This window comes from Camelina sativa, chromosome 20 (genome assembly GCF_030686135.1).
Source record: "Camelina sativa cultivar CO46 ecotype springtype chromosome 20, ASM3068613v1".
Classification (NCBI taxonomy): domain Eukaryota; kingdom Viridiplantae; phylum Streptophyta; class Magnoliopsida; order Brassicales; family Brassicaceae; genus Camelina; species Camelina sativa.
Window position 1 is genome coordinate 1599414 of NC_141899.1, and position 22489 is coordinate 1621902.

Here is a 22489-nt window from a genome sequence, read left to right on the forward strand (position 1 = left end):
GGCATACAATTACTAATTACAATACTTTACCATTGAGATTTTATACATTGTATTCTTCATTACGGTAGCTTATTTGTGTCTTCTTGTTTCACAGTTTTCACTTGTTTGAAAAGGAAATAAGTAAAGGACAATTTCCCCAAATCTTTAAAATTTTATGATATATTCCCCTTTTAAAAAATTCTTTATTCTGTAAATTTCAGAAAAATACACAGTAAAATAACTAGTGTCGGATTTAACAATATATAAATCCCCAAAAAAATGCAAGTACGAAACGTAAATAGTAAAAAACACTTACCGGAATAGGACATCTCATTGGTCATTTCCCACCACTATAGGTTAGGACAAAATAATACCATCCATGTCTTCGTTTTCACCAAAACATACGTATATAGAGATAATTAGATATTGTTGAAGCCATCTGGCCATCCATGTCTTCGTTTTCACCAAACGAATAAGTGGAGGTTGTGTAACAAGACATCCTCATCCACAACCTTCGTTTTCTATAATACTTACTGTATCTTTCTTTTTGTCAATCGTTTTACGTGGTGAGAGTCCATAATTATATATAAGCTAGCTCTTTTATAATCACATGATTTTGTTTTTGTACTACTTTTTCCTGTTTCCTTTCGTTAGATATTATTATCTTCAAATGTGCAAATTATTGAGTAATGTCAGTACGCACTTTTTATATCTTACATCCATATGTGCATTGGCATACATACGATCACTAAACATATATATAACATGTCTTTGCACAAAAAAAAAAAGAAGAAAAACATATATAACATGTTGTTATTCACGAGAGTATATATATGTTGGATTTTGGATTTTTGTTTGTTTCTATTTTTTTGGAAACTTGAAAGGCGGGTGCACTTTTATTTTGTATATATTTTTTGGTTAGTAGTCCATTGGCCATTGCTACTTCTTTTTTACATCCATTTGATAGTTGTAGTTATTAAAAATTTCACGTAGTCCCCTTTATAGTTTTTCAATTTTTACCATTGAGATTATACAGTATTGTTCATTTATCTTATTTGTGTCTTGTTTCACATTTTTCAAAGTTTCACCTACTATTTACAACTATACATATAAATTTAGTCAATTCCCGTCAATTTTATATATTAGAACATATGGTTTAAAACTTAAAACTTTCATTCAACTGTTAGTATAGTCAATTTGTTAAAATCGACTGAAGTGTTAAAATGATAATATTAATGTATCAACAATCGAAAACGTTTTAATTTTCAAAAAGAAAGAAAGAAAATATTCCAATATTTTACTAGTATTTGTAACTTATGGTATATTGATTTAGTACATTAAAAAAAAAATGCACTGACTAAAATTTCGGAATTCACTGATGTCAGGAAAACAGATCTACCGTTGTAAACTCGTAGTAACCAGTGTCGGATTTTACAATGTGCCCAAAAAATGCAAGTACGAAACGTTGAATAGTAAAAAACACTTTTACGAGAATAAGACATGCTCATTGGTCAATTCCCACCACTAGGTTAGTACAAACCGGAACCAACTGTCCCAATGTGAGTCAGATTTTTGCACTCGCGTCAATCAATGAGAAAGCGACACCTGACAGATTACATTGTCATCTTAACTAACACCAAAACAAAGTAAGATATATATATACAAAAACAAAAAGTCACCATACTCTGTCTTATCTTTTATTCACTTCACAAGATTCTCTTCTTCTTCCTCCTCCTCCTTCTTAACCTCAACCCTCGGAGCTCAGCTCCATGGCAGCAACCTTACCTCTATCTCCCATTAACCATCCTCATTTGTGCCGGAGGTCTATGTTCGGGAACAACGCTTTGACGACGCACCGGTTCTGTTCGCCGAACTTCTTGATTTCTTCTCCTTGTTTCATCGGTTTGACCGGAATGGGCTCGGCTAGTCAGTTACGTGCTCGTCATTCTCTGATCTCTTCAGCAGTTTTGACGAATTCGCTGTTGCATGACGTCGCAGCCACCGTGGCAGTGCTCGGTGGAGCCTACGCGCTCGTCCTAAGCTTCGAGAGTCTCACCAAGCGAAACGTCATTCAACAGGTCTCTTAATTATTAATAATCATTTTAATTATACACACACAATTTCGCCAGATTACAATCCCGAGTTATTCGAATTCACCACTGTGAATTAGGGGCCTTATTGGAGAGGTGATTTCTAAATCCATATGGAATTGTAAATTTTAGAAATCAAAACAGATGGATTTTGAAATAACATGTTTTATCCTTGGATTTCAATCATTCTATTTTACACTATCAAATCCATTCAAATCCATATAAAACATAATGTGGAATTTGAAATCCAAAAACAAATCATTAAATGAATAAAGGGATTTTAAAAAGTATTTGTAAATGACATAACCAATAACACATGATTTTGATAAGTATTTTAAAATCAATGATTGAATAACACATGATTTTTGTCTGAATTTCCAAATCCATCAAAATCATACATCCAATAACCCCCTTAGTCTTTTAGTATTGGATTTGTAAAAAAAAAAGTTGGTACCGCTCTTATTATGACCAATCAGTGCAGTAGTGGTAGCTGAAGTGGACAAAAGCAAAGTGGTACACAAAATTCTTACCGGTTTATGTGTTACCACTTTTTCTAAACCTCTTATCCGTAATCGGCTTACCCCTAAAAAATAACATATACCGTTCAATGTCACTAGCTAGATCCATATACTCTAAATTGATAATTTGATTTTGCTTTGTGTTAAGAAGTAAGAATAAGAAGGAAAACAATTACTTTGATTCTCTCTATTCACTTTGTCTTAAAATTGTTTTTTGGTGTGAGCAGAGTTTGAGCAGAAAGCTTGTGCATATACTGTCAGGTCTGCTTTTTGTACTGGCGTGGCCAATCTTCAGGTATTGCTTTAACTTCTCCATGTGTTAGTAAATCTCTAAAACATATAAAACTCTCGCAGCATTTTGATTTCTTAGTTCTTCATCTTTAAGTTTAGCGGATCGAGCGAGGCTCGATACTTTGCTGCTTTTGTTCCGTTAGTGAATGGCTTAAGGCTTGTTGTTAACGGACTATCCGTTTCCCCTAATTCTACGCTAATCAAATCCGTCACAAGAGAAGGGAGACCAGAGTAAGTTTTTGTGTACGTACCTCTTTTCTTTTTCTCCAACTCTTCATGACTTTACAAGAATCTGATGACTTTTGTTTTCAAACCAACACAGAGAGTTGCTTAAAGGTCCTTTATTCTACGTTCTAGCACTTCTTATGTCTTCAGTTTTCTTCTGGAGAGAGTCTCCCATCGGTATGATCTCCTTAGCAATGATGTGCGGTGGCGATGGTAACTTTTTCTTACCTGTCAATTAATCCCATTTTTTCGGAATATGTCTAAGTGCAAACATGATCAAAACGTATTTAATTATAGGAATAGCTGATATCATGGGACGTAAGTTTGGGTCAGCAAAGATACCTTACAACCCAAGAAAAAGCTGGGCAGGAAGCATCTCTATGTTCATCTTCGGCTTCTTCATCTCTATCGGGTAAAAAAACAACCACCAAAATGTGTCTCTTTCATGATGATGAACAACTCTTTAAAAAAAGAACTGACCGATGACATTTTGCAACTACTTTTGTAATTTGCAGATTACTTTACTATTACTCGAGTCTTGGGTACCTTAACATGAACTGGGAAACGACCTTCCAGAGAGTCGCAATAGTCTCAATGGTCGCCACGGTGGTCGAGTCTCTACCCATCACGGATCAAGTAGACGACAACGTTTCGGTTCCTCTGGCTACTATTTTAGCTGCTTATTTATGTTTCGAATATTAATTATAAACCGACGACCTACAAATGTTGACACAGACCACAGTTATGCTACAAGTTGTATAGTTTTTACCTCTGCCATTTACATTACAATTCCACTTAAGATTCATAAATCATAACTAATCTGATTTTTGGGTTAGGAGTGTTCGGTACATAGAAAACAAAAATGAACCAATGAACCACGGTGTGAATTTTCTAGAAAATATAGGGGTATATTGAGATTTCCTTTTTTAAGAAATACTATAGTGATGATGATATCAATGTAAAGTATCCCGAATCAAGAAAAAGATACCTAACAACAACTATTGCGACTTTGTGACTCACGAGATGTTAGCATTGATGCATTGTTGACGATTTACGATATGTTTTGGTAGTTCTCAATGAAAAAAAATACAATAAAGGAAAATTTGTTTAAAGTCATACACATATATACGATACAAAAATTTTAGGAAACTTCTTTCTACATACTACTGTGCATGAAATATTGAAATTCTAAAATGCAATGTCCAAAATCAATGAATGCATTTTATGATGAGAAAGAAAAATCTGTCTTTGAAAACAGTTTTGTTGTTACCTAATAATTGTAACCATGATTCAAATTGTTTCCGTAAATAGATCAGTATCGGGTAGATCTGATTTCGATTATTAAGACACAAAGACAGTAAAAACAAAGATATTTTGCCACATTCAAAGGAAATTGACCTTAATATAGTATCTGAGTCATTCACGGATACATAAAAATATTAATTTCTCTATGCCCAAAACCTTTTAATTCCAAGACTAATAAAAATTAAAGCGTTAAAATTAAATGCATATCTCATAGTATCCAATTAGGGGTGTCAATTGGGCCTTAGGCCCGCGGGCATGGCCCATTAGGTATCATAGCGGGTCGGGCATGGACCCTTAATTTCATGCCCAAAAATTGGCGGGTCTCGCGGGCATAGCCCGTTTGGTTTGCGGGTCAAATGGATTTTGTCCGCTCACGCCCGCGGTCATGCGGGTGGTCCGCGAAATTGCCAACATCGCAAAGTTCGCCTTAGAGAGAGGAGGAAATTCAAGGAGAACAGAGGAGATTCTTTTGCTTACTGAAGCAATTCTTTTGCTGCTGCTGAAGCAATTCTTTTGTTGGCCTTTGAGACACCGATTGGCAATCGATTTTGCTAGCCTTTGAGACACCGATTTTGCTGCTTACTGAAGCAATTCTTTTGCTGCTGCTGAAGCAATTCTTTTGCTAGCCTTTGAAACACCGACCGATTGCTGCTGCGAATCAAAGGTGATTTTTTTTTCTTTTACAAGTTTGGTAACTAGATTTGAGCTCTACTCAAATTTCTATCTAAATTTATTATCTATGGCTCGCTCTCATGAGTCACTTGCAGGGTATCTTCGATGTATGGATGTGGAAGCTTGCATCGTTTTGGCCACTATTCTTGACATCATTGTGAGAGGTATCGTAACTATAATCGTTCATGTTCTTGAGTTGCTGTTGAGTTACAAGAGTGAATATGGAAAGTTGGAAACAATCAGATTTTGATTTTGTTTGTCTCCTATTTTGCAGCTATCGCCGAGTACAAGCATTCTTGTTGGTTTGAAAAGTTGACTGAGGAGAAGAGAAACGTGTATGTAGAGGTGTGTTCCTGCAGTTCGTCATTTCTGTATAATGTTGTGTTACTCTTGTCCACAATGTGTGCTGAACGTTTTTGGTTGCAGGTTATTAGAGGTGGTAGAAGAGTCAGGGCTTCTATCTATGATATTGTTGTCGGCGATGTTATACCCCTCAAGAATGGTTTTCAGGTAAGCATCACACTTTTAACAGAAATATTTCTTTGGCTTGTCTGTCTTGAACTTCAAAATTTCTGTGATTTGTGGCTATCGTTTTGGCTATTGTTCTCTGTTGGTTTAATACTTTCAGTTTACTATTTATTTGATTTAAATTTCAGTTTAAACATTTTCATTTGTTGTTTATGGTTCTACTTTGGTTTAATACTTTCAGTTTACTCTGCCTTTCTCTCTGTACGTACACTCACTATACACCATTCTCTCTCCCCAGTCTCCACTCACCAACCAAAACCTCTCTGCTCCGTATTGTTTTGACACCAGCGGTGATGTTCTTGAGAAGAAGAGATGCCCGCGGGCATGCCCGTTAGTCCGCAAAGGTATGCGGAGCGGGCATGGGCATTGATATTTCGCTCGCCGCCCGTGGCGGACATGCCCGTAGCGGATCACTGAAAATACGGGACCGTCACAGTCGGTCCGTTCGGGCGCGGGCATGCCCGTTTGTAGTTATCTCATAAATTGGAGAAATTAAACCGGACAAAATACTGACGAAAACCCGAAGCGGCCGGTTCTGGTTTCCACGCGTGTAGCGGTAGGTTTACAAGTGTCACTACGAAAAAAGCAAACCAAAGGGGTATTCTGGTAAATTCAACAAACATGCCAAGTAACGTTTTCGCTTCTGCATTAACACACACACACATACACTCGTCACCTTTTATAATTTCCTCTGCACCGCAGCGAGAGAGATGATAATGAGAGAATCAGAGATCTCTCTTTCTTCAACCTTTAAATGGTAAAAAATATTTCGTAATTAAGGATTTTAATTACTAAATTTCGAATTCATAATTTACCTAAAAAAAATATCTACGGCGATATTTACACGGTTAAGCCGCCGAGGAGGAGGAGGAAGATAATAATTCCGATAATGGAAGAGACGACGGAGAACGTTGCTTCTGCTGCTTCTGGTCACAACAAGCATCACCACCGTTACAGATATCGAAGCTCCGGGAGGCGTTTCTTGTTCTTCGCTTCCTGTTTTGGGTTTTACGCTTTGGTTGCCGTGACCTACGCGTGGTTCGTGTTTTCTCCGCATATCGGCCGTACGGATCATGTATCGTCGTCTTCGCTAGGTTGTAGAGAGGATAATGAAGGTTCATGGTCCATTGGTGTTTTCTATGGTGATTCTCCCTTCTCTCTCAAACCTATCGAATCCGTAAGTTTCTCTAATTTTTTTTTTGTTTTTTTTGCCTTAGGTCACAGGTAATTGTTTACATCTAGGGTTCATAATTTTAGGGATTTTACGACATTGTGTTTATAATGAGTTTGGGTGATTCAAAAAAATAAACAGATCAATGTATGGAGGAATGAGAGTGGAGCATGGCCTGTGTCTAATCCAGTTTTAACATGTGCCTCCTTGACCAATTCTGGTCTTCCAAGCAACTTTGTAGCTGACCCTTTTCTTTATGTACAGGTACCATCCTTGAACCCTTTCGTTTCTTCAATTGATCATAAAGCAGAGGAACTACATAATATTGTTTTCTTGTGAGTCTGATTTTTGAGTGAATGTGGTTTCAAACAGGGTGATACTCTATACCTCTTCTTTGAAACTAAAAACCCCATTACAATGCAAGGGGATATAGGAGTAGCAAAAAGTATAGACAAAGGAGCTACTTGGGAAACTCTTGGTATAGTATTGGATGAGGCTTGGCACTTGTCTTTTCCATTCGTCTTCAATTACAACGGAGAAGTAAGATATATTCAATTACTTTACTCTCACACAGTTCATTCGTGTCTCTCTCTTAACATCTTTAGCTTACTTTTTTTTTGTTGGTTTAAAAGATATACATGATGCCGGAGAGTAACGAGCTAGGACAGCTTAATCTATACCGTGCTGTTAACTTTCCCTTAAGTTGGAAGCTGGAGAAAGTTATCATGAAAAAGCCGCTTGTTGATTCGACTATAATCCATCACGAAGGAATCTATTGGTTGTTTGGATCAGATCACAGTAGCTTTGGGACAAAGAAGAATGGACAATTGGAAATTTGGTATAGTAACTCTCCTCTTGGCACATGGAAACCACACAAGATGAATCCTATCTACAATGGTAAAAGAAGTGTTGGTGCAAGAAATGGAGGCAGAGCGTTTTTACATGATGGGAATCTCTATCGTGTTGGTCAAGATTGTGGTGAAAACTACGGGAAAAGGATACGAATTTTCAAGGTTGAGGTTATTTCCAAGGAAGAGTACAGAGAAGTTGAAGTCCCTTTCTCTTTGGAAGCGTCGGATAAAGGTAAAAATTCTTGGAACGGAGTTAGGGAGCATCATTTCGATGTGAAACAGCTAAGTTCTGGTGAATTCATTGGTCTTGTTGATGGTGACCGTGTAACTTCAGGCGATCTGTTTCATCGGGTTATTCTCGGTTATGCCTCTCTTGTAGCTGCTATTTCCGTGGTTGTATTACTTGGTTTTTTGCTTGGGGTTGTGAACTGTATTGTTCCATCAACTTGGTGCATGAACTACTATGCGGGGAAAAGAACAGATGCACTCCTGAATCTTGAAACCGCGGGTTTGTTCTCAGAAAAGTTAAGGCGGATTTGTTCTCGCTTGAACCGAGTACCACCTTTTCTCAGAGGATTCGTGAAGCCTAATTCCTCCATGGGGAAATTTACGCTTGGTGTTATAGTCCTTGTAGGACTTTTCCTCACATGTGTAGGCATCAGATACATATACGGTGGGAGCGGAGCCGTTGAGCCTTACCCATTCAAAGGTCACTTGTCTCAGTTCACGCTAGCAACTATGACTTACGATGCTCGTCTCTGGAATCTGAAAATGTACGTTAAGCGTTACTCTCGTTGTCCTTCTGTCAAAGAGATAGTTGTCATTTGGAACAAAGGACCGCCTCCTCAACTGTCAGAATTAGACTCTGCCGTGCCAGTCAGAATCCGAGTCCAGAAGCAGAACTCTCTGAACAACAGGTTCGAGATCGATCCGCTGATTAAAACCAGAGCGGTTCTTGAGCTTGACGACGATATAATGATGCCTTGTGATGACATCGAGAAAGGGTTTAGAGTTTGGCGAGAGCATCCGGAGAGACTGGTGGGATTCTACCCGCGTTTTGTTGATCAAACCATGAGTTATAGCGCAGAGAAGTTTGCGAGAAGTCATAAAGGATACAATATGATTCTCACCGGAGCAGCTTTTATGGACGTTCGGTTTGCCTTTGATATGTATCAATCGGAGAAAGCGAAACTCGGTCGTGAATTTGTAAACGAGCAGTTTAATTGTGAAGACATTTTGCTGAATTTCTTGTACGCGAATGCCAGCGGATCAGGAAAAGCTGTGGAGTACGTGAGACCGTCTTTGACAACAATCGACACTTCGAAATTTTCAGGTGTAGCTATTAGTGGAAACACGAACCAACATTACAAAAAGAGAAGTAAGTGTCTCCGGCGATTCTCGGATTTGTATGGAAGTTTGGCTGATCGAAGATGGGAATTTGGTGGGAGAAAAGACGGGTGGGATTTGTAGAGCAGTAGTGTTACTTGTGGGGCAAGTTAGTAGTTCCTCAATTAAATGGGAGTTTCAAAATTATAAAATCCATAGCCCTTTTCCTTAATATATAATTTCACTTTGGTTGTTGTGTTTATTGTAGAATGTAACTTTAGCCTTTTTTTTTTCATATCTTTGTTAGAAACTGGTGTGGTGGGGGATCGATAAGGATTATCTGATTTAATTTATAATTGAATAAGCTTCACAGAATAAGATTAGGACGACTCAAAAAACAAATCCGACTGGAAAAAGGAATGCCTCACTCTATATATATACACGCATACCTAAGCAACAAATTAATCAACACACAAACGTAACTCATCATAACTTAAAGCAACAAATCTCTCATCCTTCCCTAGCTTAATGTCTACGACAAAAACATCATCGCTTCTGGTGCTTCTACTCTTCGTGTCCCTTGTTCACGCCACAGGTCAATGTCCGATCAATTCCATCTACCAATTCGGTGACTCCATCGCTGACACCGGAAACCTAATTCGTACCGGTCCTGTCGGAGCCAGATCTCACGCTGCAAACTACCCATACGGTGAAACATACTTCCACCAAGCCACCGGTCGTCTCTCCAACGGACTGCTAATGATCGATTACTTGGCACGCAGGCTTGATCTTCCATTCCTAAACCCTTACCTCAACGGAGAAACAACGTCTTCGTCTTTCAAGAACGGTGTTAACTTCGCCGTCTCCGGAAGCACAGCACTCAACAGCTCCTTCTTCGCCGCGAGAAACCTCCACGTTCCGGAAACAAACACTCCTCTCTCCACACAGCTCGCTTGGTTCAAGACTCATCTAAGTTCCACGTGTCAAGGCCCTTCTTCTGATTGCTTGAAGAAGTCGCTTTTCATGATGGGTGAGATAGGAGGCAACGACTACAACTACGGTTTCTTCCAAGGCAAACCCATTGAAGAGATCAGAAGCTACATACCACATGTGGTTGGAGCCATCACAGCCGCAGCTAGAGAGGTGATCCGAGCCGGTGCGGTTAACGTAGTCGTCCCTGGAAACTTTCCGGTGGGATGTTTCCCGATTTACTTGACGTCTTTTCCAGTGAAGGATCCAAAAGCTTACGACGACAAAGGTTGCTTGACGCATCTCAACGAATTTGCCATGGATCATAATAACCAACTCCAAGAAGCTATAGCTTCTTTGAGAAAAGAGTTTCCCAATGTGGCTATCGTCTACGGAGATTACTACAACGCGTTTCAATACGTTCTACGTAGTGAAGGATTCGACAAGAGTATGGCTTTGAAATCATGTTGCGGGATCGGTGGAGCTTACAACTACGACGGAAAGAGACCATGCGGAGCAGCGGGAGTGCCGGTGTGTCAGAATCCAAGCAAGTTTATAAGTTGGGATGGAGTGCACTTGACTCAAAAGGCTTATAGATTCATGTCCAAGTTCTTGAACAATCAGATTCTTTCACAGACCAAGTGTTCTAGGGCCTAATCAGGAGCGTGCGTGTTCTTTAGTTTCCAAGTGTCTCCTTAGTTACAGTATTTACTTCCAGCATCAGCTTTTTTTTTTTTGGTTTTAATGTTAAATTTCCAGCAGCTTTTTGTGTTCTTTTGTGCTTTAAATCTTAGGTATTTGGTTTATTACGATTGTATCAACACATCAATAAAACGTTGGCCAGTATTCTCAAACACAATCGTATTCCAAATTCAGATGAAAACACAGCATACCTAATTGACTTCGTAGAGCAATATTTATTTTCTTTTGTATTATTACTAGCAAATTATTTGGTCTCTTGTTCTTGACGAGGCAAAGAGTCTAGTTTAGGCTTTGGCATATACGTTTTAAATTTGGGTTTTAACTTTGGGAAAGGACGACTTGTATTGGGCTGAAATTGTTTTGGGCCGTTTTGTGTTTGTACTTTCTACAATACAAAAACAAACACAGTCCACACACTGAAACAAGCAAGAGCAAAGAAGAGAATTCAACAATTTTTAGTAACATTTTTCTTTCTGGTATTGGTATCAATGTTAAATTTTCAGTAACATATTTTCAAGAACAATTAATTTACAGTATGTCCTTAACTACCAATAACTTGGAAATAGTACTAGCACTAAGCCACAACAAACCATAATGAATGCTCTATTTACTGATAGATACGATAAGTAAAGAATCACAATTAAATCATTAACAAATACTAGTATATTGTAGTCCCTAAAACAAATTTTTAATTTTTAATTTAATGGATGATGTAAACCATAGTTGATGTAACAAAATTTTCACAAACGAAACCTCCTAAAAAAGAAGCCTAGTAATGAGTGAGAGAGCATCGGTTATTGAATCGAACGAATCATTGCAAAGATCCAAAATATGCCCAAAAAAAAAGAAGGTCTCTATCAAAGTGATCAACAAATCCTATCCTTCAAAACAATATTTTTTCAAATTAAAATAATATTTTAACTAAAAGATTGAAAAAAAATAAAAAACTAAAAAGAAGATGAAGAAGAAGTGAAGAAGACGAAGAAGAGGAAGAAGTGAAGAAGTGTCACATCTCTCTCTCAGCTCCATAAAAGTTCGCACATTTCTCTGCTCTCTCTTCCCAATATTCTTCCTTTTTCTTTAATCGAGAGATATATAATTTATTCGAGAACTTTCGAAATCGGAACCCCACCACCACCGGTCACAAAAAAAAAGCTTCCTCCTTTCAAAACCTCCATCGTCAGCATTCTCTACAGATCCAACGGTTCTGTAATTTCGAATCCGGGTTCTCTTTGCAATCTGGGTTTGATTTGTTGGATTGCTTAATCTAACCTAATGGGTCTTATCGAGATGTATATGAAGAAGAAGAGATAACAATAATAAAAAGGGATATGTTTTTGGCAATGGAGAAAGAATTTGATTCAAAGCTTGTTCTTCAAGGGACCTCCTCTTCATCATCTTCCAACGGTGCCAATGTTTCCAGAAGCAAAAGCTTCTCCTTTAAAGCTCCTCAAGAAAATTTCACCAGCCATGATTTCCAATTCGGCAAGATCTATGGCGTTGGTTCTTACTCTAAGGTTTCTTTTTCTTTCTTCTTCATTATAGTGCAATGTGGCTTTTTGATTCGCAATGTGATGTGAAAAGGATATTGTTTTTTTCTTTTTCAAATCAGGTTGTTAGGGCAAAGAAGAAGGAAACTGGAACTGTGTATGCTTTAAAGATTATGGACAAAAAGTTTATTACCAAGGAGAATAAAACTGCTTATGTCAAACTCGAAAGGATTGTTCTTGATCAACTTGAACATCCTGGGATCATTAAGCTTTTCTTCACTTTTCAAGACACTTCCTCTCTATGTAGGTATTTCTAATTCACATGTAACTTTCTTGTGCTTTTTCTCTAGTAATTGATTGGTCTTTTTTGTTTTGTTTTTGTGTGTCTTCTTCTCTATATGGTTTTTGGTAGATATGGCACTTGAATCTTGTGAAGGTGGTGAGCTTTTCGACCAAATAACCAGAGTAAGATGGACTCAGAACCTTGGGAGATTGTTTCTTGGTATTTAGTGTTGTGGGAATTTGACACACCATTGTGGTTCATTTCTTTTTGTGTGCAGAAAGGTAGGTTATCGGAGGATGAAGCTCGATTCTACACTGCAGAAGTTGTGGATGCTCTTGAGTATATACATAGTATGGGACTGATACATCGAGATATTAAGGTTGCTCCTTCTTTTTTAGATATCTTCTCTTCTCTTTTATGACCGCAACAATGGCAGTGCTAAGTGGTTTTCCTTGTAATGGTAGCCGGAGAATCTGTTGCTGACTTCAGATGGGCACATTAAGATTGCGGATTTTGGTAGTGTAAAGCCGATGCAAGATAGCCAGATCACACTACTTCCTAACGCAGCCTCTGGTAATATGACAGTCTACCATCCTTTCTCATATTTCTGAGCTTAAGGGCTTATGATAATATTTGTCAGATTCTGGTTTAAGCCTCTCTCTGTAAAACTGGTGACGTTATACAGACGATAAAGCATGCACTTTCGTCGGGACTGCTGCATATGTTCCTCCTGAAGTTCTCAACTCCTCTCCCGCAACTTTCGGGTGAGAGTTTTTGGTTTCTTTAAGTAACCTATTTGGTTTTGTGGATTACAATGCCTCTTACTTTGAACAATTTTTTTTGCTACTCTGTGGAATACCAGAAATGATCTCTGGGCTCTAGGCTGCACTCTCTACCAGATGCTTTCAGGGACTTCTCCATTCAAAGACGCAAGTGAATGGCTGATTTTCCAAAGAATTATAGCCAGAGATATAAAGTTCCCAAATCATTTTTCAGAAGCAGCAAGAGACCTCATCGACCGGTTGCTGGTAAGATACATCAAAAGCCATTGTCACCAATCAGATGATATGGCTGTAACTCTTTTACTGTCACCAAGCAGATGATATATGGCTGTAACTCTTTTACTGTGAGATTGTCTCAGGATCCTGATCCAAGCAGAAGACCAGGTGCTAGCTCAGAAGGTTATACTGCTCTCAAGGAACATCCTTTCTTTACTGGAGTTGACTGGAAGAATCTTCGGTCTCAGACTCCTCCAAAACTAGCTCCAGATCCTGCGGTATACCTCCTTCTCCTAATTGTAATGCCTTTTCTATTACCTTCTTGTTAGTTTATTTATTCAGTGTATGTTATATCTGATGCAGTCTCAAACAGCATCTCCCGAGAGGGATGACGCACATGGTTCTCCGTGGAACCTGGCACATATTGGAGATTCTTCAGCCACACAGAACGACGGACACGGTGCACCTTCTACAGCTCCTGAATCATCGGGTTCCATAACACGGCTTGCTTCTATAGACTCTTTTGATTCGAGATGGTGACGGCAATCAGGCTTTCTTGTTCCTCTGTTTTCTGGGCAACATCCCCAGTTTAGTGCTCCTGAAACTAATCTGCTTAACCTTTTTCTTTGGTGAACATTTGGTTAACAGGCAACAGTTTCTAGACCCGGGAGAATCGGTTCTGATGATATCAGCCGTGAAGAAGCTTCAGAAAATAACGAGTAAGAAGGTGCAGCTAATACTCACCAACAAACCCAAGCTGATCTATGTCGACCCGTCAAAGCTAGTTGTAAAAGGGAACATCATCTGGTCTGATAACTCAAATGACCTCAACGTTCAAGTGACTAGCCCTTCCCATTTCAAGATTTGCACGGTACTCATCATTTCCCCCTAATTTTCTCACCACCAAAAGACATGAAACTTCTTTAATTGTGACTCTTCTTGAATTCTGCAGCCAAAGAAGGTTTTATCATTTGAAGACGCAAAACAGAGAGCTTTGGTGTGGAAAAAGGCAATTGAGACTCTTCAGAACCGCTGAGACAAATTCCCTCTGAAGAATGTTTCTGTTAATTCTCTGTTTGTGTTTCGTTTTCGTTATTTAAACTGACCAAACTCCATACTTCAGATGTTTAAGGACCACTTCCACATTCCACAACTTAGTAGACACAAAAAGAGAGCTTTGAATTGAAAAGCTGTTTTTTGAATCCATTATAAAGATCAAACGAATGTATCTTAAAGATAAAGTTACATGTGATATTGATTTCAAGAATGAGTACTCCTTTGTCAAAAAAACTCAAAACAATGGTTACAGTGTTGGAAAGTTGCAGATTACAAACAAAACAAGTATGCAAGAACAAAAAAAGGAAAAAAAAACTCTTTGGGATTTTGCTAGGCAGTGCTCTCTTTGACAGCAAGAGGTTCATACCATTGAGGACCAAAGCCAGCAGCTTTTCTTGCTTCAGCATTAAAAGGCGGTTTCAACGGCCCTCTGAAATGCTCCCTTACTACCGAATGAAACTTCTCGATTACCTCTTCATTGCTTTCATCTGATTCTTTGCTACTGATGGTACATTCTGGATTCTTGGACCGTTCACATAGATACTTAAACCATTTAACCCCAGCTGCACAGTGAGTAATTTCTTCAGGGTACACAACTTTCTCAAGTAAATCAGCAGTCTCGTGATCACCTCCATTCCTAAACCGAGATATCGTAGTAGGCAGTACATCAAGCCCTCTAGCCTGCAAAAACATAGTAATATCAGACTTCGAGACTCAAAAACGAACTAAAAGAAGTTGAAATGTGGTTTTCTCACCTCGTGAACACAATGCTCTATAGCCAAACGAGCCAAAAGATCCTGAGATGTAGCAGTAGCAGAGTCCCAAAGACCATCATGAGCAGGCAATGCACCGTAACTAGAACCAATTTCCTCAAGCCGAGCTGCAAGCAAAGTGAAGTGACGACCTTCATCTTGAGCAACGAGAACAAAATCTGTAAAGAAGTCTCTAGGCATCTTCTCTTGCTTACCAAAACGAGCTATTATATCCTGATTATAACATTCCACAGAATCATCATCATCAAAGTCAAAACCTTTAAAGATACAAAACAGAGTTACAAAAAATCAAAAGGTCCTTTTTTTTTTTTACCCAAGATAAGTCAATAGCCCAGCTTTCAGTATGAACGAGACTATGAACAATGGCTTGCCTGCTCTGTAAGCTACCAGCTCTTCCCAGCTTTGGCATCAAACTTGGAGAGACCAGTTTCATCGGAACTCGAGCCGGCCTGTCCGGGACAGAGAGATCGACGGTGGGATCGTAGGTTTCGGCTATTTCACCTTGGAGCCATTTGACGGCAATCGAATCTCCAAGTTTGGCTTTTTCGTACGGGTCTGATGTGTTTAGAACCCTTATCGCCGATTCAACTAGGGTTTCGCTCTCCATCTCTCTCGGCTTTTTTCCCGGCGGCGAGATGTGTAGAAGTAAAAATAAAAATATTTCAACGACCCAGAAGCGGTAGATAACACGCGCGACACATAGCGCGTTGTTAAGTCTCCTCATAATCTACCAATTAATTAATTAATGAGACTTCTAATATTTCCTTTTTAATCCTTTCAGAAAATATATACTAACAATTAGGAGCAAAGTGTAACATGCATGCATTAGTGTGTAAATGTAACATTTTATTAGTTTCTTGAACTTTAAAATATATTTTGAAACTTTTGTGTCTTATCTCTTAAGTATAACATTAAGTATATATATATGTAGTGACATAAGATAGTAAAATGTATTAAGAGCAAATTAACACAAACTGTGTTCTAACTATGTTCCCTTAATCTTGTAGTGGAATAGGTAGGAGGACCACAGGGTTTTCTATTTTTATGAAAAGGCTCCACAGTCTAACAAGAAAACTGATTTTGCATTCAAAGGTAATGTCAGAGTGTTTGATACATCAATGATCAATATATGTGTGTGTTGTGTAAAATGTAAATATATAGTAGAAGACAATGTAATAATTCAATTACAATCTGTGAACACACATGAGATTTATTGCTGTTCTTACTCATAAGTGGGTAAGCCACAATAATACAAATCTGACAGAGTAAATGCAGCCAACTTACTTGAGTACACAATCTCTTTGTTACTACTGTTCGAAAAATATCGACTTCTATACCAATTGGTCGTTACTTGTCAAATCTACAATCAATTTTTATATAAAAGTAGCGTCAATTAAACATGCTTATATTTATTTCAAATTTTAAATTGATAACAAAAAGTATCAGTCGTCGTCGACTATATCAACTTGTCAACATATTCCAAATAATCCAAACTTCGAAATAACGCCTAATAAAAGAAACATTTCTTAAAAACCAATTGATTGCTTAATTTATATTTAAAAAATAAAATGTTACTCTCTCTGCTTACTTGTGATCAATCAACACGAATGAAGCTCATAGTATCGTCGTTGATCCAATCATACTTCTCAACGAAAGGATTAGGGATTCTCGATAGCTCTGGATATCGATCGACCGAATCTTCCCAAACATTCTTATCACCAAGATCCTTAAGAACCTCCCAAACACAGTTATTAGACTCGAATCCAGCTCCCATACTCATCATTAGTATCTTATGACCTTTCTTTAATCTATTCTTAGCTTCCATGTAACCAAGAACATACCATAAACCACCTGAAGACGTGTTCCCGAACCTATGAAGCGCCATTCTCGCTGGCTCGATGTCGAACTCTGTGAGCCCTAAGCTTTTTCCGACTCCTTCTATAATCGCTCTTCCTCCGGGGTGAATACAGAAATGTTGCAACCCTGTTTTTAGGTTTAGACCTATCCCCGAGCTCCCGGGTTCTCTTTTCCTGGTGATTCTTCTTTTAACCGCACGGACTATCGCGTAGCGGATCAGTTCCTTGATGGGCAAGACTCTAGGGAGGAGAACTTGGAGGTTCTTGGTTAGGGCTCGACCGGCTGCTTTTTTTAGGTGTTTGGTTAAGAGAAACCCTGGATGACCATCTCCGTCCTCCATTTGTATGCAGCACGAGTAGGCCTCGTCGTCTGCCCCCACATGGGCACGGACCACTGTCACAAGCTTCATCAAAGCCCGGTTCTTAAACCTAGCTGCGTTGGTTAACAGAACAGAGCTTCCTCCGGCACGGAAGAGACAGTTTGAGAGCATCATGGATCTATCTCTACCGCAGTACCAGTGAGGACCCATTGTCTCGGTGCTGACCACGAGTGCGATAGCGTTTTCGCGAGTTTCGAAGATCCTTTGCACGATATCTATGGATATAACGCTCGCGCTACACCCTAGTCCCGAGAGGTTGAAGGATCTGATGTCTTCCCTCATCTTGTATCTGTTGATGACTCGTGAGGTTAGAGAAGGAGATGGAGCGAAGAGTGAGACGTTGACGACGAGGATGTCGATATCGGAAGGAGAGACTAAGCCTTTAGTCTTCTGAAAAAGCTTGTCGAGAGTGTCGAACATGATCTCGTCCATTTCGGAGTGAGCGTCGCGGAGAGTAGGAGAGTCTTCTCTGCCTTCAAGAACGTTTCTTGGGCCGTACGTTTCTTCTCCAATCCCGGAACTAGCCATTGTACGGAGGAGAAACCTGTACTCTTCAAGACCCAAGTTCTTGTTTCGTTGAACGACCTTAGCACAAGTCTCGGTGTCGAGTTTTCTCTCGTCCATGCCCTTGTAACACTCGTAGTGAAGCATGAAGCAGTTTCTCTGGTTTCTTCTTTTGTAAACAAACTTGAAGATGTAGAAAACGAAGAGAGTGGAGAGTAGGAACAGAGAAGGGAGTGAGAAGAGCTCCATGGAAGAAACAAAGAAAGAAACTGAGAAAGCAAGTGAGAGAGAAAGAGTGTGTGTGTGAAAGTGTTGTGTTTTCCAATTGTGTCGAAGTTGGAGGAAATGTACGGATTTTATAGAGTTAGTGATATGTTCAGATTTTGTCTACTTTTCTTTTTTACATCCGTTGTAAATTGCTTTTGTCATTCACCTATTAACTCCACTACCAACTACTTTTTATTTATTTGAAAATTAGTTTTTAGTTTACGTAAAAAAAAAAAATCAAAATAACGTCTGTGACATACGTTTTGGTACGATCATTTCTTTTTTTTGCTATATATGATTTTAAATGAATTTGAAGTTTTAACATTGTAGGATCTTTGGTGCTAGGTATACTGCAAAGATCAACTCCTTAAAATTGGTGTGGTATGGTCAGGACTCAGGAGCGGATGAGACTCTTAAATTTTTGTTTTTTTAGGGTGTGTTTAGTGCGAGAGCTACACATTTGGATACACCACCTTTTTATGGTAATATTGCCAAATGCGTTTGGAAAATGATAACACAATATAAGTCAATAAATCCACAACGAAAGAAAACAAAAACATCTCAAAATTAATTAATGTCACCAACCAAACCCAATAATTTATTAAGTTATGATGACTTATTGACTTGATACCTCTCATGACAACGTTGGTTTTTGTGAGTCTTAAAATTCGATACACATTTGATAGTCTTAGAGAGATTTGTAACAATTTAAAACTCTATGATTAAATGTCTCTTTGTGGTTAATGGATATTAACAAGTAGGTGGTAGGGAGTGGAGCATCCATTGTCAGTCAGTCCCATACGACAAGTCTGTTCATTACCATTTTACATATCCGATTATATATTGACCGTATCTTATATGTTTCTCCATATATATTGCAACCTTAACGTATTTAAGTTGTTCTCAACATTGATACTACTGTATACAAAATACAGTATGTACCCTACCACCTCATATCCAATCCATTAAAAATTCGGTATATCCAATCCACCAATTTACTTCGATTGGTTGTGATGATGTATAGTAACAAACGAGTAAATGTCTCATGACCCTTTTCTAGATTTGTTTTTTTTTCCCTCAATTCCAGCCTGTGAAGAATTTACTACGGCGTTTCTCGTCCTTATATCATAACGTGGAGATGTAAAAATTTGTTGACAAAAAATTGTGAAAACGTGGTACTGAAATTTGTCGAACTAATCAATGCTTGTCTAGTGGTTTCAAAAGTTTTATTATGGGATTGGGAGATTAGGGTTCGTATTCTTTTATATTATGGTCACTATGAACGACGTTTTAACTAACGACACCATTATTATCTGGTTTTCACATCTTTCGGAGATTTAGTCTAGGAAAACTTTACGACACCCCAAAAAAAAAAGTATTTCCTCTGTCTCATGAAGATTGATGTTTTGAGATTTTCACACATATTAATAAGAAAATTTTTAGTTTTTATTTGTTAATTAATTTATAATTACTTTTTGGTAGAGAGAGAAAATATAAACCAATAACAATTCAAAAATTTTAATATTTTAAATGATTACTTCTTGAAGTTTGCAAAACATCAATCTTTGTGGGACAAAAATATATCCCAAAATATCAATCTTTGTGAGAGAGAGGGAGTATTTATTTTTTCACTTTTCTAAACAGAATAACAGTATAACACCAGTCCATTTGCAATAAAAAAATAAATTCAGCAATAAAAGCAGTGGTCAAGTAGTCAGTACGTACAACTGAAACAGATAAGATAATAATAGTCTTGATTGGTTGTGAATTCAGACTTTTGTTTCATCACCTTAATTTTGTCTTCAAATTCACTTTATTACTGCAGATTTATCATTTCATTACAAAGTTGTGACAAAAATTTGTAAAAGTCTGGGGGAGTGGTAAAAAACCACAAATCCAAAAAAGTCTGGAGGTGGTGGTGACTCAGTTTTGTTTGAATTCACTATATCTAATCATTCTTGGTTTCCTTTTATAAGAGCTAAACCCAATTGTAACCGCAATATAAACCAGTTTTAAACTGATTTGATCTTTAACCAGCCGTAAATCCTATTAAACCGTTGTACCACTCAGAACCAGTCCCGCTTTTTAAACTTGACTTGTTTATCGTGTGATCGGTAAATCAATCAATGGCGGTTAAGGGCATCTCCATTGGGAGACTACTATTTTGAGACTCTTATTTTTTTTTAATATTAGAAAGTGTACTTTTACAAAATAAGAGGTTTTGGTTTGTTAATTAAAATTATACTTCTCCAATGGTGAGCTCTAATAATTGAGGTTCTTATTTTTGAAAAAAAAATATTTGGTACAAAAAAAAATAGAGAATTGTACTTGCTCAAGATGTGTGGTAAAAGGTACACAAAAACAAATAAAGAGAGGTGTAATTGCTTTTCTTATTTGTGGTAAAAGGTGTTTTCAAAAAAAAAAAAAAAAAAATTTGTGTAAAGGGTACAAGAAAACATTTTGCTCTTCTAAAGAATCTGAACCCCTCTACACATATCTACGAACCGATTATGCAACCAAACTCCAAAGGACCTACAAGTTCCACTGTCACAACCAACAACGAACCCCTGAAGCAAGTTAGGATCACCAACCTATCAAAACGCTTACATTTAAACCACTTTGTTTCCCAAAGTTTTAAACGAACTGCGTCTTTAGCGTTTGGTAACTCAGATTTCATGAGACCACCAAACTCAATTAAACTCCAGGAGAGCATTGTGGTTGTGAATGCCATTGGGAATCCAAACTTTCATATTATCCCCTGCATCGTAGTATCCTCCCACCAAATCCACCTACAAGAAGAAGAGAATAATAATCTCAGATGTGATTAAGAACTGAAGAAACCAAGTCCCTTTGCAAACAATACAAATAAACAAAGCTGAAGAGAGAACATGAACTGATTAAACGGATATGGTCTACTGATCATTACAAATTGTATCAGAATGGTTATTAAGAATGTTACTTACCCTCTCACATTTTGCTGATGACTGCATTCGGCTTCAGAGGCTTCACAAAGAGGACCTTAATATCTCCAGCTTTCACGTCACTCGCAACTTATATTCTGCACAAGAAAAATGTTCTACTCATCTTTCCAAGTTTTAACATAGTCAAACCAAAGATAACTCAGGCCAGAAAGCACTAGCTCACAAATTGTAAGAATGTGAGAAGGTTGAAACTATGAAACTACAGGAATAAAACTTCCAATCTTTTATCAAATTCTTTAGCAAATGAACAAACATTGGAAACTATATATATCCCTTTGATTTCACATGTGAAGTTCTGTTTGGTTGATGCAGGGAGGAGAGAATGTCATTATCTTCATTGTCACATCCTGCACAAATCCAAATGTCAAGAGTTCAGCTTAATAACTCATAGTAAGATGATACAACCATATTACCAATGAATATTCAGAAAGAGAACATACCTCTCCGGCACCATCAAAATCGTCAGTACATGAGGAGTAAGGTTGGCACCATCAAAATCTGCAGTTCCTGCACCTGCAATATTGGTATCAACTGAATCCAGAGAGGTCAGAATCAAAGCTGAGACAACAAAACATTAATAAGACTTACACAGGCAAACACATATATACTAAACTAAAACATCAGTAATCACAAAATTTGAAAATTAGAACAGTTTCCCCAGGTATCAATTCCCCCTATAAACGAAACCATTTCGGCATAACCATCGAATACGAACCGTACATACTCGATTCCAGAACGATAAACTTACCGGAAAACGTGTGAGACTCACGGTGTGAAGAAACTCCGATTTCAGAAACAAAAGAGGAAGACTTGACGACAGTGACATCGTCAGAGAGAGGTGCTTCATCGACGACGAACAACGGAGTGGTAGAAGCAGAACCCGGCGGTTGTTTCTGCGGGACTATCGATAGAGAAATTACCATCAGATGGAGATCAGAATCTCTGGTTAGTTGTTCTGATTGCTTAATCAACACCTCCGACTGAAGATTGTTTGATCAGTAATTTGATTGGAGATTGGTTAATCAATTTGCGAGTGAACCCAAAAAATCTTTCGGCTTCGAGAGTATCGATCCGGAAGAGATGGAGAGAAGAAAAAGAAAGAAGAGAAGAAAAATAAATTATTTTTATATAAAAAAACCAATCAGATACGAACACCTACCCTATTTTATCCAATAAGAGTCGGTGTCAAAACATCTTAAATAAGAGGCAACTCTATCCAACTCTTATTTGTTTTATCATTTTTCATTTATTTTTAATCCCAATAAAAATAAGAG

The 22489-nt window shown here is 37.9% G+C and overlaps 6 protein-coding genes and 1 pseudogene across 8 annotated transcripts; 4 read left to right on the top strand and 3 right to left on the bottom strand.

The window, feature by feature from the left end:
- Positions 1 to 1602: 1602 nt before the first annotated feature.
- On the top strand, positions 1603 to 3938 carry LOC104768637 (phytol kinase 1, chloroplastic). The gene is made up of 6 exons (XM_010492659.3): positions 1603 to 2057; positions 2815 to 2882; positions 2978 to 3109; positions 3201 to 3316; positions 3401 to 3515; positions 3619 to 3938. The coding sequence occupies exons 1-6, from the start codon at positions 1749 to 1751 to the stop codon at positions 3803 to 3805; spliced, it is 927 nt and encodes a 308-aa protein (XP_010490961.1). The 5' UTR covers positions 1603 to 1748; the 3' UTR covers positions 3806 to 3938.
- A 2309-nt stretch (positions 3939 to 6247) lies between these two features.
- LOC104768639 (glucosamine inositolphosphorylceramide transferase 1) lies at positions 6248 to 9331 on the top strand. Of its 2 annotated transcripts, XM_087506558.1 has the most exons (5): positions 6248 to 6365; positions 6462 to 6785; positions 6921 to 7043; positions 7152 to 7319; positions 7412 to 9331. In XM_087506558.1, exons 1-5 carry the CDS (start codon positions 6363 to 6365, stop codon positions 9098 to 9100), a joined length of 2307 nt encoding a protein of 768 aa, XP_087362684.1. In that variant the 5' UTR covers positions 6248 to 6362; the 3' UTR covers positions 9101 to 9331. The 2 variants fall into 2 exon arrangements, with proteins under 2 accessions (XP_087362684.1, XP_010490962.2); XM_010492660.3 differs by having other exon boundaries at positions 6350 to 6785.
- A 113-nt stretch (positions 9332 to 9444) lies between these two features.
- On the top strand, positions 9445 to 10779 carry LOC104768641 (GDSL esterase/lipase At5g03980 pseudogene; annotated as a pseudogene).
- Positions 10780 to 11408: 629 nt separating this feature from the next.
- Positions 11409 to 14662, top strand: LOC104768642 (3-phosphoinositide-dependent protein kinase 1). Its single transcript, XM_010492661.2, has 11 exons — positions 11409 to 12144; positions 12240 to 12420; positions 12530 to 12582; positions 12678 to 12779; positions 12865 to 12973; positions 13086 to 13164; positions 13263 to 13428; positions 13542 to 13676; positions 13762 to 13934; positions 14047 to 14269; positions 14351 to 14662. Exons 1-11 carry the CDS (start codon positions 11959 to 11961, stop codon positions 14432 to 14434), a joined length of 1491 nt encoding a protein of 496 aa, XP_010490963.1. The 5' UTR covers positions 11409 to 11958; the 3' UTR covers positions 14435 to 14662.
- On the bottom strand, positions 14575 to 15889 carry LOC104768643 (uncharacterized). Of its 2 annotated transcripts, none has more exons than XM_087506435.1 (3): positions 15541 to 15889; positions 15210 to 15440; positions 14575 to 15130 (listed from the first exon to the last, which is right to left on the bottom strand). In XM_087506435.1, exons 1-3 carry the CDS (start codon positions 15832 to 15834, stop codon positions 15122 to 15124), a joined length of 534 nt encoding a protein of 177 aa, XP_087362561.1. In that variant the 5' UTR covers positions 15835 to 15889; the 3' UTR covers positions 14575 to 15121. The 2 variants fall into 2 exon arrangements, with proteins under 2 accessions (XP_087362561.1, XP_010490964.1); XM_010492662.2 differs by having other exon boundaries at positions 14575 to 15135; positions 15541 to 15885.
- Positions 15890 to 16417: 528 nt separating this feature from the next.
- LOC104768644 (3-ketoacyl-CoA synthase 19) lies at positions 16418 to 18293 on the bottom strand. Its single transcript, XM_010492664.3, has 2 exons — positions 16816 to 18293; positions 16418 to 16587 (listed from the first exon to the last, which is right to left on the bottom strand). The coding sequence occupies exon 1, from the start codon at positions 18214 to 18216 to the stop codon at positions 16822 to 16824; it is 1395 nt and encodes a 464-aa protein (XP_010490966.1). The 5' UTR covers positions 18217 to 18293; the 3' UTR covers positions 16418 to 16587; positions 16816 to 16821.
- Positions 18294 to 20608: 2315 nt separating this feature from the next.
- On the bottom strand, positions 20609 to 22354 carry LOC104768645 (crossover junction endonuclease EME1A-like). The gene is made up of 4 exons (XM_010492665.3): positions 21964 to 22354; positions 21656 to 21746; positions 21198 to 21562; positions 20609 to 21023 (listed from the first exon to the last, which is right to left on the bottom strand). Exons 1-3 carry the CDS (start codon positions 22136 to 22138, stop codon positions 21556 to 21558), a joined length of 273 nt encoding a protein of 90 aa, XP_010490967.1. The 5' UTR covers positions 22139 to 22354; the 3' UTR covers positions 20609 to 21023; positions 21198 to 21555.
- Positions 22355 to 22489: the final 135 nt, after the last annotated feature.

Bases quoted from the DNA above. Each gene is read 5' to 3' on its own strand.
- LOC104768637 (XM_010492659.3), top strand. From the start codon at position 1,749: ATGGCAGCAACCTTACCTCTATCTCCCATTAACCATCCTCATTTGTGC. The intron at 3,110-3,200 runs GTAAGTTTTTGT...AAACCAACACAG, and splicing joins ACAAGAGAAGGGAGACCAGA to AGAGTTGCTTAAAGGTCCTT. The intron at 3,516-3,618 runs GTAAAAAAACAA...TGTAATTTGCAG, and splicing joins GGCTTCTTCATCTCTATCGG to ATTACTTTACTATTACTCGA.
- LOC104768639 (XM_087506558.1), top strand. The intron at 6,786-6,920 runs GTAAGTTTCTCT...AAAAATAAACAG, and splicing joins CTCTCAAACCTATCGAATCC to ATCAATGTATGGAGGAATGA. The intron at 7,044-7,151 runs GTACCATCCTTG...GGTTTCAAACAG, and splicing joins ACCCTTTTCTTTATGTACAG to GGTGATACTCTATACCTCTT.
- LOC104768642 (XM_010492661.2), top strand. From the start codon at position 11,959: ATGTTTTTGGCAATGGAGAAAGAATTTGATTCAAAGCTTGTTCTTCAA. The intron at 12,583-12,677 runs GTAAGATGGACT...TTTTGTGTGCAG, and splicing joins TTTTCGACCAAATAACCAGA to AAAGGTAGGTTATCGGAGGA. The intron at 14,270-14,350 runs GTACTCATCATT...TGAATTCTGCAG, and splicing joins CCCATTTCAAGATTTGCACG to CCAAAGAAGGTTTTATCATT.
- LOC104768643 (XM_010492662.2), bottom strand. From the start codon at position 15,834: ATGGAGAGCGAAACCCTAGTTGAATCGGCGATAAGGGTTCTAAACACA. The intron at 15,441-15,540 runs GTAAAAAAAAAA...TGTTATAATCAG, and splicing joins GGGCTATTGACTTATCTTGG to GATATAATAGCTCGTTTTGG. The intron at 15,136-15,209 runs GTGAGAAAACCA...ATGTTTTTGCAG, and splicing joins TAGAGCATTGTGTTCACGAG to GCTAGAGGGCTTGATGTACT.
- LOC104768644 (XM_010492664.3), bottom strand. From the start codon at position 18,216: ATGGAGCTCTTCTCACTCCCTTCTCTGTTCCTACTCTCCACTCTCTTC.
- LOC104768645 (XM_010492665.3), bottom strand. From the start codon at position 22,138: ATGGTAATTTCTCTATCGATAGTCCCGCAGAAACAACCGCCGGGTTCT. The intron at 21,747-21,963 runs GTAAGTTTATCG...CTCTGGATTCAG, and splicing joins TGAGTCTCACACGTTTTCCG to TTGATACCAATATTGCAGGT.